The sequence below is a fragment of the Mobula hypostoma genome, chromosome 1 (genome assembly GCF_963921235.1).
Source record: "Mobula hypostoma chromosome 1, sMobHyp1.1, whole genome shotgun sequence".
In the NCBI taxonomy this organism is placed as follows: Eukaryota; Metazoa; Chordata; class Chondrichthyes; order Myliobatiformes; family Myliobatidae; genus Mobula; species Mobula hypostoma.
In genome coordinates, this window is record NC_086097.1 from 248900223 (window position 1) to 248913196 (window position 12974).

At 47.3% G+C, this 12974-nt stretch overlaps 1 protein-coding gene across 3 annotated transcripts in view; it reads left to right on the forward strand.

The window, feature by feature from the left end:
• Nucleotides 1-12974, forward strand: part of LOC134356188 (collagen alpha-1(XV) chain-like) — a 342799-nt gene that overhangs the window by 109851 nt on the left and 219974 nt on the right. For 2 of the 3 annotated variants that reach the window (XM_063066907.1, XM_063066918.1), the window contains exon 1: nt 11772-12577. The exons of the other annotated variant lie outside the window; for it this stretch is intronic. In XM_063066907.1, the coding sequence (XP_062922977.1) occupies nt 12226-12577 (352 nt within the window). In that variant the 5' untranslated portion in view covers nt 11772-12225. Of the gene's footprint in view, nt 1-11771; nt 12578-12974 lie in introns of those variants that run through there. 3 annotated transcript variants of the gene reach the window in all.

A 12974-nucleotide genomic window follows, 5' to 3' on the forward strand; every position in this document is an offset into this window, starting at 1 on the left:
TGTTTCTGACTCAGTAGACCCATTCCTCTATGACATCCTTCTTTTCTACAGCTGTGACACTCCCCCTAATTAGCAATGCCACTCCCCCACCTCTTTTGCCTCCCTCCCTGTTCCTTTTGAAATATCTAAACCCCGGTACATACAGCAGCTATTCCTGCCACTGAGACATCCAACTCTCAGTAACGGCCACAACGTAGAGTCTGTGTTAACCTAACAACAATTCAAATTCATGGAGTGTAGAACACTGCAACATAGTACAGGCCCTTCAGCCCACGAAGCTGTGCTGACCTCTTAGCCTATTCTGAGATCAATCTAACCCTTCCCTCCCACATGACCCTCCATTTTTCTATCATCCAAGTGCCTATCTAAGAGTGTCTTAAATGTCCCCAATGTATCTTCCACTCATGGCAGTCCATGTACCCATAACACTTCATAAAAAAACCCACCTCTGACACCCCCACCCCCTTACACTTCCCTCCAATCAGCTTAAAATTATGCCGCCATTTCCGCCCTGGGAAAAAAGCCTCGGGCTGTCCACTCGATCTCTGCCTCTTCTCACCTTGCACACCTTAACCAAGTCACCTGTCCTCCAGCAGAAACTGTGTGTGCATCCTGCGAGTCTCTCCTCCAATCATCTCAGAAAATGTCAGACAGATACAGTTGACCGAGCAGGATTAACCAAGTCACGTGAATGGATCAAGTGTCAGTCAATTCACTGACTTCACACTCAAGTATTTCATCAAGGCAATTCCTGTAGAACGATGTGGTCCACATGGCAGATGATCTGTGACGTGGGCCAGTGAGGTTAGTGGGGATCCCGACCGTTTCCCTTTCTTCCCAAGAATAAAATCTCCCTTCTGCCTCCTCTGGCTTCTGGCCGTCCACTCACTCCTTTTCACTCCTGTTGAAGGTCTCAGCCCAAAACGTGTCGACTGTTTATTCCTCTCCCAAGTGCAAGGGTGGATAAATCCCTGGAGCTGGATGAGATCATTCCCAGAAAGTCATGGGAAGAAAGGGAGGAGATAGCTGGGGGTCCTCGTGGAGATTTTTTGCATCGTTGTGTAGGATAGTTAATGTTGTTCCTTTGTTTCAGTAACAACAAGCAGTCCCCTCAGATTCCTCGTAAGTATTTCACCCTTAACCTGTGACTTGGAGTTCAATTCTCACCCAGCCAGAGGAGAAACAGCCGGCAAGCATTTACCCTTTCTTTCCTCTGTTACGTGCCATGGCGTATGACGTGGGTGATCATGCTCTTCCTATGACCATGATTGTTCTTGGCATATTTTTCTGCAGAAATGGTTTGCCATTGCCTTCTTCTGGGCAGTGTCTTTACAAGACGGGTGATCCCAGCCTTTATCAATGCTCTTCAGAGATTGTCAGCCTGGCTTAGGTGGTCACATAACCCAGTGTATACCAGCTGTTCGGACGGCCATCCATCACCTGCTGCCATGGTTTCACGTGACCCTGATCGGGGGGGGGGGTTGAGAAGGTGCTACACCCTGCCCAAGGGTGACCCACTTACACCTCCTTTGTAAGAGCCATGTCTCCACCCCACCACCAATGATAAACACAAGAGATTCTGCAGGTGCTGGAAATCCAGAGCAACACATGCAAAACGCTGGAGGAACTCAGCGGGTCAGGCAGCATCTATGGAAATGAATAAACAGTCAACATTTTGGACCGAGACGCTTTTTCCGGACTGACGAAGAAGGGGGAAGATGCCAGAATGAAAAGGTGGGGGCAAAGGGAAGGAGAGCAAGCTAGAAGGCGAAGGGGAAAGCCAGGTGGGTGGGAAGGGTAAAGGGCTGGAGATGAAGGAATCTAATCGGAAAGGAGAGTGGACAGTAGGAGAAAGGGAAGGAGGAGGGGACCCAGGGGAAGTGATCAGTGGGTGAAAAGAAGTAAGAGGCCAGAATGGGGAATGGAAGAAGAAAGGTGGGGAGGGGGGTACTTTTTAGATACTGCCTAATTTGCTGACTTCCTCCAGCAATAGTTATTTCTTATTGTAACTTACAGTATATTTTACACCTGGCACTGTACTGCTGCCACAAAATAATTAATTTCACGGCACAGATGTCACCAAGCCCAGTGAGATCAGAGTCAGGCTCATTATTACTGACATACAGTATGGCAGAACATATGTTGTGAAATGACATTAATGCCCCCATGTTTAGTCAATATCTGGAGTTTCACAGGGGAGTTTAAAGGACGAGACCACAGTACAGGTCTCCTCCTCCGTCCCTTTCTCCTACTGTCCACTCTCCTCTCCTTTCAGATTCCTTCCTCTCCAACCCTTTACCTTCCCCACCCACCTGGCTTCACCTATCGCCCTCAGGGTATCCTCCTTCCCCCTCCCTCTACCTTCCTATTATGTCATCTATCCTCTTCCTTTCCAGTCCTGAAGAAGGGTCTCGACAGAAGCAAGGTCTAGGAAGGATATTTCAAGTTTTAGCTTTATTTATCACACTCGTACAGAGAAATGTGTCCTTTCATGGAATCGCAGAGCATTTCAGCACGGGAACAGATTTTGGCCCATCTCCCTCCTGGGTATGCACCCCAACCACAGCCTCCCCTACCCTTCCCATCCATGTTCTTATCCAAATTTCTCTTCAATTACTGTTGAACCCCCATCCACCACCTCCGCTGACCGATTGTTCCACACTCACACCATCCTCTGCGTGAAGAAGATCCCCCTCAGGTTCCCCTTAAAAGTCTTGCCTTTCATCCTTAACCGAAGACAGCTGTGCTGTATGAGGTCATATATCAGACTATATAATGAGTCAAACTGAAGCCAGGGAAGTGATGAGTGATGACCCCCCCGCCCCACCCCAAGTTAGATGGTTTGAGGTGACTTACTTTTTATTCTTCATTGGTACGGCAGGGGGGGCACTGCACAGGATCGAAATAAGCTGCTGAAAGTCGTGAACTCAGTCAGCTCCATCATGGGCACCAGCCTCCCCAGCATCCAGGGTATCTTCAGGAAGCAATGCCTCAAAAAGGCGGCATCTATCATCGAGCATATGCCCTCTTCTCATTTTTACCGTCAGGGAGGAGGTACAGAAGCCCAAAGGCACACACTCAGCGATTCAGGAACAGCTTCTTCCCCTCTGCCATCTGATTTCTGAATGGACATTGAACCCATGAACACACCTCACTACCTTTTCTTTCTCTTTTTGCTCTACTTATTTAATTTAACTTTTTTAATACAAGAAGTAAGAAGTTACTTACTGTAATTTACAGTTATTTTTATTAGTTCATAGTTCTTACTTCAGGTTTGATTGTCATTCATCTTGGAGTGAAGCCTTGTTGTCGCCTCTGTCGCTGGGTTTCGGTTTGTAGGAGGTATTAGCACTCAAGCCCTGCTGCAGCCGTCAAACAGCCTTCACTGATCCAAGTTTCGAAAGTACCCTGCTGTTGCAAAATTGTATCAGACTACTTCAAAGCTGCAACTCGAGAGTATTGAGACTGAATGAATGTAACAACTGCATTGTTTTGCTAGCATGGACAGGATGGGCCGAGTGCCCTCCTTTCTCAGTGGACACACCCCTTTCCATGAATAGTCCTGAATGAACAAAGACAAATGTGAGCACCACCTCACTACAATTTTCACTCTTTTTGCTCTACTTACTTAATTTAACCTTTTATATATACACGTACTTTCTGTAATTCAATTTTTATTATATATTGCACTGCACTGTTGACACAAAACAACAAATTTCATCACAAAGAGGCAGAAGAGTGGACAACCGGAGACTTTTCCCCAGGGCAGAAATGGCTAGCACAAGAGGGCATAGTTTTAGGATGCTTGGAAGTAGGCACGGAGGAGATGTCAGGGGCTACAACTTAAAGGTCTTTGAGGAAAGTATGGGGGGGGGATGTCAGAGGTAAGTTTTTTACACTGAGTATGCAGATGTGTAGAATGTCCTGCCAGGACAGTGGTAGACACAGATATATCAGGAACATTAGATAGGCACATGGATGATAGAGAAACAGAGGGCTATGTAGGAGGAAAACATCCGAATCAGGTTTATTATCACTGTCATGTGATGTGAAATTTAACTTAGCAGCAGCAGTTCAATGCAATACATAATCCAGCAGAGAGAAAAAAATAATAAATAAATCAGTTACTGTATATGTATATTGAATGGATTAAAAAACATGCAAAAAAGCAGAAATAATATATTTTTTAAAAAGTGAGGTAGTGTCCAAGGGTTCAATGTCCATTCAGGAATCAGATGGCAGAGGGGAAGAAGCTGTTCCTGAATCGCTGAGTGTGTGCCTTCAGGCTTCTGTACCTCCTATCTGATGGTAACAGGAGAAAATGGCATGCCCTGGGTGCTGGAGGTCCTTAATAATGGACGCTGCCTTTCTGAGACATCGCTCCCTGAAGATGTCCTGGGTACTTTGCAGGCTAGTACCCAAGATGGGGCTGACTAGATTTCCAACCTTCTGCAGCTTCTTTCGGTCCTGTGCAGTAGCCCCTCCATACCAGACAGTGATGCAGCCTGTCAGAATGCTCTCCACAGTACAACGATAGAAATTTGTGAGTGTATTTGTTTACATGCCAAATCTCTTCAAATTAGATTGACCTTAGTGTGGGGCCCAGAGGGGCCTGCACTGTGGTGTAATATTTTATATTCAGTGTTCGAAGATGTAAATAGCCAGATTCATGTGGCGTAATACCTGCTGCATAGCATCTTAGAAGCTTACGTAGAAAATAGAACATAGAATAGTACAGCATAGTACAGGCCCTTCAGCCCACTAGAATTACTGGAAACTCACTGAACAACTACATGCATATGTGATTATATTAAAATTATAAGCAAGCATAGAAAAATTTAACTACAAGAAAAAAAAATATATAATAAATAAATGAAATATATAGTACAAAAGGAGCAAAAATAGTGAGGTAGTGTTCATGGGTTCATTGTCCATTCAGAAATCTGGCGGCAGAGGGGAAGAAGCTGTTCCTGAAATGTTGAGTGTGTGTCTTCAGGCTCCTGTACCTCCTCCCTGATGGTAGCAATGAGAAGAGGGTGTGTCCTGGGTGATGGTGGACACTGCCTTTTTGATGCATCACCTTTTGAAAATGTCCTGGATGCTGGGGAGGGTAGTGCCCATGATGGAGATGGCCGAGATTGAACTTTCAGCGGCTTATTTCAGTCCTGTGCAGTGCCCCCTCACCCCCAGCCCCATACCAGACAGTGATATAATCAGTCAGAATGCTCGCCACGGTACAGCTGTAGAAATTTGTGAGAGTCTTTGGCAAATTACTGAATCACCACAAATTCCTAATTACATGCCTTCTTCCTAATTATTGCCCCTTTCAGGGAGAAATTATCCTGTAGTTCCACCCTCTCCTTTGAACTTGTGGGATGAATTTAATAGAGGGGTGTCAGGGATCAGGGTGACGGGGTTTTCAGGGTAGCTGAAAACCTTTATTTAGTTCACTTGCTAGAGAGGTTGATCTTAGAAGAGTAAACTATCAAGGTAGTTGGGAAAGAAGTAATTTCCTTTCACGCAGAATGTTGTAATCGTCTGTAGTTTGCTACTGGAACAGACGCAGCGTGAAGGAACCACCCCTTCCCGAAAGATCCTTTGATAACTTGAACAGAAATGGCTGTTATACTTGTTTTACAAATACTCCAGAACTCGAGTCCACTCACTCAGAAGCCCAGCTCGACCGATGAAAAAGATCTTGAAAGTCAATTTATTATCAAAGTGCATACAGTATGTGTCACCGTATGCTACTTGAGATTCATTTTCTTGCAGGCATTTACAGGAAAATAATCAGAATTTATGAAAAACTAAACATATGCAACAACTGACAAAGGTCCTAGGGTGAAGCTTGCAGCTCATATGCTGGGTTTATTAGTCAGACTAGAACCCACTGAACTAAAGTGGAAGTGGTAACAGTCTGGTTATTGTGCTCCTTAATTCAGGACTTAACTCTACCTTTTCACTGTTACTGCCTGAGCTGCCCTTTCCAGCAACTTTTTTTTGTCTTTCTGATGTCCTGTGTTTAGCCCTTGGCTTCTGCAGTAACATCTGATGTTTGGGATCTGGTTTTAGTTGAATTTTTCCATAGTTTCCCTCCGCCGTTTCTTTTCCACTCCTCTCTCCAGAGTGCTGGAAGGCTTCCCCGTGGCGCCAGGTTTCACAATGGATGTTTCTGGTGCCTAGCAACAGAATGCAGCGAGCTCACTGTGAGGCCTTTGAAAGTTGGCCAAGGGGTCATGGAAGTGGGAGTGGCTGTCAGAACAGGCCCTGGGAGAGGGGGGCTGGCAGCCCTACCAAGCAGTACTCGAACCTCTGCACGCTCTGTCAGAATCAGGGACAGCTCGGGGGCTGGCTATCCCACTCCCAGACCTGGGACTGCAGTGTTAATCAGCAGAGAAGCTTTCTCCTTGGACCCAGCTCATCTTTGTAGCTGGGTCTGGGGTACGAACTGGCTGACGGGATGAGTCACTGCGAATGCTCCACTAATGCTGATAACGTCAGTAATGTGAACTGCAGCATGGAAACCTGGCCCTTTGGCCCATCTAGCCCAAACTAGACTATTGTTGTTAACAAGTCCCATCGCCTGCTCCCGGACCAAAGCCCTCCAAACCCCTCCCATCCAAATTCCTCTTAAATGTTGAAATTGAACCCAAATCCACCATGTCTTCTGGCAGTTTGTGCCACTCTCATCACCCTCTGAGTGAAGACATTACCCCTCAGGTTCCCCTTTACAGACATCCCACCCAGCAAAAACTCATTTCAGGGAGGAAGCACCATCAATTTGCGGGAGACTCCCGAAACTTCCGGGAGAGGTGGGATGTCTGCCTTTATGTTGTGCATTTAATATTTCAATAATATTTTGAATAATCTTGTGTGTGTGTGTGTTTGCTTTTGCCTTATCTATACCCTTCACAGTTCCTCAGTGCCCACTCAGCCAGTTGTCGTTCCAGAGAAACAGCGTTCAAACTTATTTCCTCACTTAAAAGAAGTCCCAGGGTACGTCACTGGAGAGATAGAAACACAGAAAACCTACAGCACAATACAGGCCCTTCAGCCCACAAAGTTGTGCCGAACATGTCCCTACCTTAGAAATTACTAGGCTTACCAAGAGCCCCACACACCTCACCTGGAAGGACTGAGTCGGCTGGGGTGATATACTGCGTCCGATGCTCCCGATGCAGCCTTCTATATATTGGCGAGACCCGATGCAGGCTGGGAGACCGCTTTGCTGAACACCTACGCTCTGTCCGCCAGAGAAAGCAGGATCTCCCAGCGGCCACACATTTTAATTCCACGTCCCATTCCCATTCTGACATGTCTATCCACGGCCTCCTCTACTGTAAAGATGAAGCCACACTCAGGTTGGAGGAACAACACCTTATATTCCGTCTGGGTAGCCTCCAACCTGATGGCATGAACATTGACTTCTCTAACTTCGTTTAATGCCCCTCCTCCCCTTCTTACCCCATCCCTTATTTATATATTTATTAATTTATTATTTTTTTCCTTTTTTTTCTCTCTCTCTGTCTTTTCTCTCTCTGTCCCTCTCACAATAACTCCTTGCCTGTTCTCCATCTTCCTCTGGTGCTCCCCTCCCCATCTCTTTCTCCCCAGGCTTCCCATCCCATGATCCTCTCCCATTTCCAGCCTTGTATCCCTTTTGCCAATCAACTTCCCAGATCTTGGCTCTATCCCTCCCGCTCCTGTCATCTCCTATCATTTCTGATCTCCCCCTCCCCCTCCCACTTTCAAATCTCTTACTATCTCTTCTTTCAGTTAGACCTGACGAAGGGTCTCGGCCCGAAACGTCGACTGTACCTCTTCCTATAGATGCTGTCTGGCCTGCTGTGTTCACCAGCATTTTGTGTGTGTTGCTTGTATTTCCAGTATCTGCAGATTTCCTCATGCTTACCCATAGCCCTCTATTTTACTAAGCTCCATGTACCTATGCAAAAGTCTCTTAAAAGACCCTATTGTATCCGCCTCCACCACTGTTGCCGGCAGCCCATTCCACGCACTCACCACTCTCTGAGTAAAAAATTTACCCCTGACATCTCCTCTGTACCTACTCTCCAGCACCTTAAATCTGTGTCCTCTTGTAGCAACCATTTCAGCCCTGGGAAAAAGCCTCTGACTATCCACACGATCAATGCCTCTCATCATCTTATACACCTCTATCAGGTCACCTCTCATCCTCCGTCGCTCCAAGGAGAAAAGGCCAAGTTCACTCAACCTATTCTCATAAGGCATGCTCCCCAATCCATGCAACATCCTTGTAAATCTCCTCTGCACCCTTTCTATAGTTTCCACGTCCTTCCTGCAGTGAGGTGACCAGAATTGAGCACAGTACTCCAAGTGGGGTCTGACCAGGGTCCTATATAGCTGCAACATTACCTTTCTGCTCCTAAATTCAATTCCACGATTGATGAAGGCCAATACACCGTACGCTTTCTTAACCACAGAGTCAACCTGCACAGCTATTTTGAGTGTCCTATGGACTCGGACCCCAAGATCCCTCTGATCCTCCACACTGCCAAGAGTCTTACCATTAATACTATATTCTGCCATCATATTTCACCTACCAAAATGTACCACTTCACACTTATCTGGGTTGAACTCCATCTGCCACTTCTCAGCCCAGTTTTGCAATGTCCCGCTGTGACCTCTGACAGCCCTCCACACTATCCACAACTCCAACCTTTGTATCATCAGAAAACTTACTAACCCATCCCTCCACTTCCTCATCCAGGTCATTTATAAAAATCATGAAGAGTAAAGGTCCTAGAACAGATTCCTGAGGCACTGCACTGGTGACCGACCTCCATGCAGAATATGACCCATCTACAACCACTCTTTGCCTTCCGTGGGCAAGCCAGTTCTCCTAATCCATATTTATCTCTACAATAATAATGCAGAAAGCAAACTATTTCTCTCTTCAATAAAACGCAAATTAATGCATTATCTATGGATGCGAAAATGAAACAGCACTGCACATTCTATAGAAGATAGAACATTATAGCACAGTGGAAACCCTTCGACCCACAATGTTAACCTACTCTAAGATCAATCCAACCCTTCCCTCCCTCATAACCCTCCATTTCTCTATCCGTGTCTAAGAGTCTCTTAAATGCGCATTCCACACACTCACCACTCCCTGTGTGAAAAGACCTACGTCTGACAACTCCCTAAACCGTCCTCCAATCATCTTAAGTGATGCCCCCTCATATTAGGCATTTCCACCCTGGGAAAAAGTATCTGACTATCCACTCCATCCTATCATCTTGTACACCTCTATCAAGTCAGCTCTCAACCTCCTCCTCTCCAAAGAGGAAAGCCCTAGCTCACTCAACCGACTCTCACAAGATTTACTCTCTAATCCAGGCAGCATCCTGGTGAAAATCTGCCTGGAGCTGGCTTTGGGTGAGTCAGGTCTTGCCGTCACCGAGCCAGCCAGTGATGTGGTGACGTCAGCACTGGACTTTGATGCGAGTGGTTCTGGGTTCAAACCCGGCCATGTTTTCCATCTGCACTGGTTTGAGTGTCGAGCTACCAACTCAGCCTCATACGAAAACAGACAAATGCTGAAGCAATGGCAAAGTAAATTCTTACGCTTTGCCGCCCTGATGCGGCACAAGGGAGCAGCAGCAACTTTTCTTCCCCACAACAGTATGCAGCGTCTTATGGTTACATTGAAGCCATTGGTCAGACCGAACTTGGAGCATCGTGAGCAGCTTTGGACCCTTACCTCAGAAAGTATGGTCTGACATTGGAGAGGATCCCGGAGAGATTTACAAGATTGATTTTGGGAATAGAAGTGTTAATGTATGAGGAGCATTTAATGTCTTTTGGATCTGTACTCGCTGGTGTTTAGAAGAATGGTGGGGGATCTCATTGAAACCTATCGAATATTAAAAGGGCTAGATGGAGTGAATGTGGAGAGCAACACACACAAAATGCTGGAGGAACTCAGCAGGTCAGGCAGCAGCGATAGAAGTTAAAAAGCAGTCAATGTTCAGAACCAGACCCTTCTCCAGGACTGAGAAGAAGGTCTCGGCCCAAAATGTTGGCTATCCATTCATTTCCATAGATGCTGCCTGACCTGCAGAGTTCCTCCAGCATTTTGTGTGTGTCGCTTTGGATTTCCAGCATCTGCAGAGTTCCTCATTTTTGGAAATGAAAGGGATGTTTCCCATCATGGGGGAGTCTAGGATGAGAGGGCACAGCTTCAGGGCATAACAGGGGTTCCCAGCCTGGGGTTCACAGACCCCTTGCTTAATGGTATTGATCCATGGCAAGGTTGGGAACCCCTGGAGAAGAAAGATGTCCCTTTAAAACAGAGACGAGGAGGAATTTCTTTAGCCAGAGGGTGGTGAATCTGTGGAATTTATTGCCACAGGTGGATGTGGAGGCCAAGTCATTGGGTATATTTAAAGTGGAGGTTGCTAGATTCTTGATTAGTCATGGTGTCAAAGGTTACTTGCCATAGACAGGAGAATGGGGTGGAGAAGGTTAATAGATCGGGCACGATAGTGTGGCGGAATGGACTCAATGGGCCGAGTGGCCCGGTTCTGCTTGATCATGTTATGGCCGTACGGACTCCGGTTTAAATTCTGTCCACTTGTGGGCTGAGGAAAGTACCATCAACTTCGGCCATAGCTTCCTCTGCCAACTACGCTCTCTGTCCTGCCGAGTGCTTCCAGCACCTGCGTTTTCATTCCACAGACCATGTGCCCCTTTTTATTGTGTCAATGCTTTAATAACGGTATTGGGACTCGTTACGTACCCTGTGTGTGAACGGTCAATTATTCCAAGACATGACGTGCAGCTGATCCTGGCCACCGCTGTTTATGAGCTTGTAAAATCCACAGTCCCATGATCACTCAGTGGGTATAATCTCACCAAACTCGCAGAGAATGAGGAGAGGAAGCAGTTCCACGTTCCAAATACTCCTGAGCAGCGCTGTTGTTGCTGGGGTAACTGTAGTTCATTGCATCGCTCCTCTGCATTGTGTTCGTCTGAAACTTAATGCAAATCAGTCCCCCCTCGTCAGCTTCTTCCTTTTCAGTTCTTAAAGGCTGGTACTTCCCGTGGCTGACACAGAGACCACTGTGTTGCAGGGATATGTTCCTTTCTAGTCATGTTTTGTTTCCAGAGGAGGACCTATTCGGAATCCCAACTCTAACCGCGGGAAGAAAAGGACACGCCAAACACGCACGATCCTCTTTCCCCCCCTCGGGTTTCAGCTGGGATATGTTCATGTCACCTGCGACGCGAAGAAAAACCTGTGGGTTCCCATCACTGCGCTGGTTGCATACTAACGCCTGAAGTCTGCTTAAACACAGACAAAGGCCTAATTGTAAGAAAAGCGGGTTTTCAAAGTTGCAGAATCTGCAGTTAACTTTGATTAGCTGAACTGTGTTCTGACGGACTCCGTCCATTCTCTCTGGTGAATCGATAAGGTCCCTCAGCAAAAAAGAAGAAATGCCCACTGTTCTGGTCAATATTCATCCCTTAATCAAATAGAGATTAGAATTTGGAACATGGAACATGGAGCTTAGAACTTTAGAGGACAGTACAGGCCCTACTTGTCAATTATGAGAATGCTGTAAGTGGGAAACAGTTGTGGGCAAATTGGCTGCCGTGTTTGCCTGCATAATGTCACTGATTGCACTTCCAAAGTCCTTCTTATTGGCTGTTCAGTGCTCTGCAACGCCCTCAGGTTCCGGTATAAATACACGATTGTTCTTTCCCCCTCGTGACACGGCTGAAATGTTGCTGAACGCCAGGCTTGCCGTGGGGCATCGTGGTACTTACTAGGATGTAATGACAGGCGAGCCGGAGATCTCTGCACGAAGACCACTTGCATCTTATTCTTCAATCACCTCAAGGCGATTGGCCCTGGAGAAGATGAAGCCACTGCTTTGCTTTGGCTGGCACATAAGACTGAGGCAGCCAAGATACTGTGCAGTTCCTTAACAGATGGAAATATTTGGTTGGGTACCCGTGGACTGACGCCAAATTCAACATCACCTTGGCACTGGGTCAGCTGCTTGGAATTACGAGACAATTCTGCACAAACGCCCCTGCTCCACCCAGTGAAGCAGCAGACTGGTAAGAACGGGGCAGAGTGCAGAAGGCTGGAGAATGGAACAGCGGAGGGCTGGGAGCCTTGAGCCATTGTAAAGGCTTCTGTTTTTTATCTCCCGTGCCTTACAAGAAGCGGCCATGTCGGTGTGGCTTACAGCTGTCACGTTCACCTTGCTGCTGTGCGGCGGTGCGCACGGACAATGGGGCTGGTGGCATAAGCTGTGGGGCTCGGACCAAACAACGGAGGCTTCTACCCCGCCGATGCCAGGGACCACCCGGGCACCCGCCAGCCACCTGGCGGAGACCGCAGTGGGGCAGGGGAATCAGGCCGCCACCGCGTCGGAGCGAGCCGGCGGAACCGAGGCGGTGGCAGCCAGTGTCTGGCCAACACGGCCTCTCCCAGTGCGCTCCGATCGGCTGGCCCCTGCGCCGGCCAACACCTTGGACAGATCCAGGACTTCCAGCTGGCCCTCACCCAGGAACCTGTCAGGTAAACACAATAGATTCTGACCCAATCCATTTTGTCCTGTCCGCAACACGTAGCGTTTCCTGGTGGCCAGCCATTTTAATTCCAATTCCTGTTTTTACTCGGACATGTCAGTACATGGCCTCCTGTACTGCCACGATGGGGCCCTCTCAGGTTGGATGAGCAACACCTCATCTTCCATCTGGGTAGCCTCCAACCTGACAGCATGAACATCAATTTCTGCCCCTATGCCTTCCCCCTTTTTCTATTCTCCATTCTGGTTCCCCTCTCACACCTCTTCTCCTTACCTACCCTAATCTCTCCCTGGTGTCCCCGCCTCCTTCCCCTTTCTCCCATGGCCCATTCTCTTCTCCATCAGATTCCTTCTTTCCCAGCCGTTTACCACCTCCGCCTTTCACAT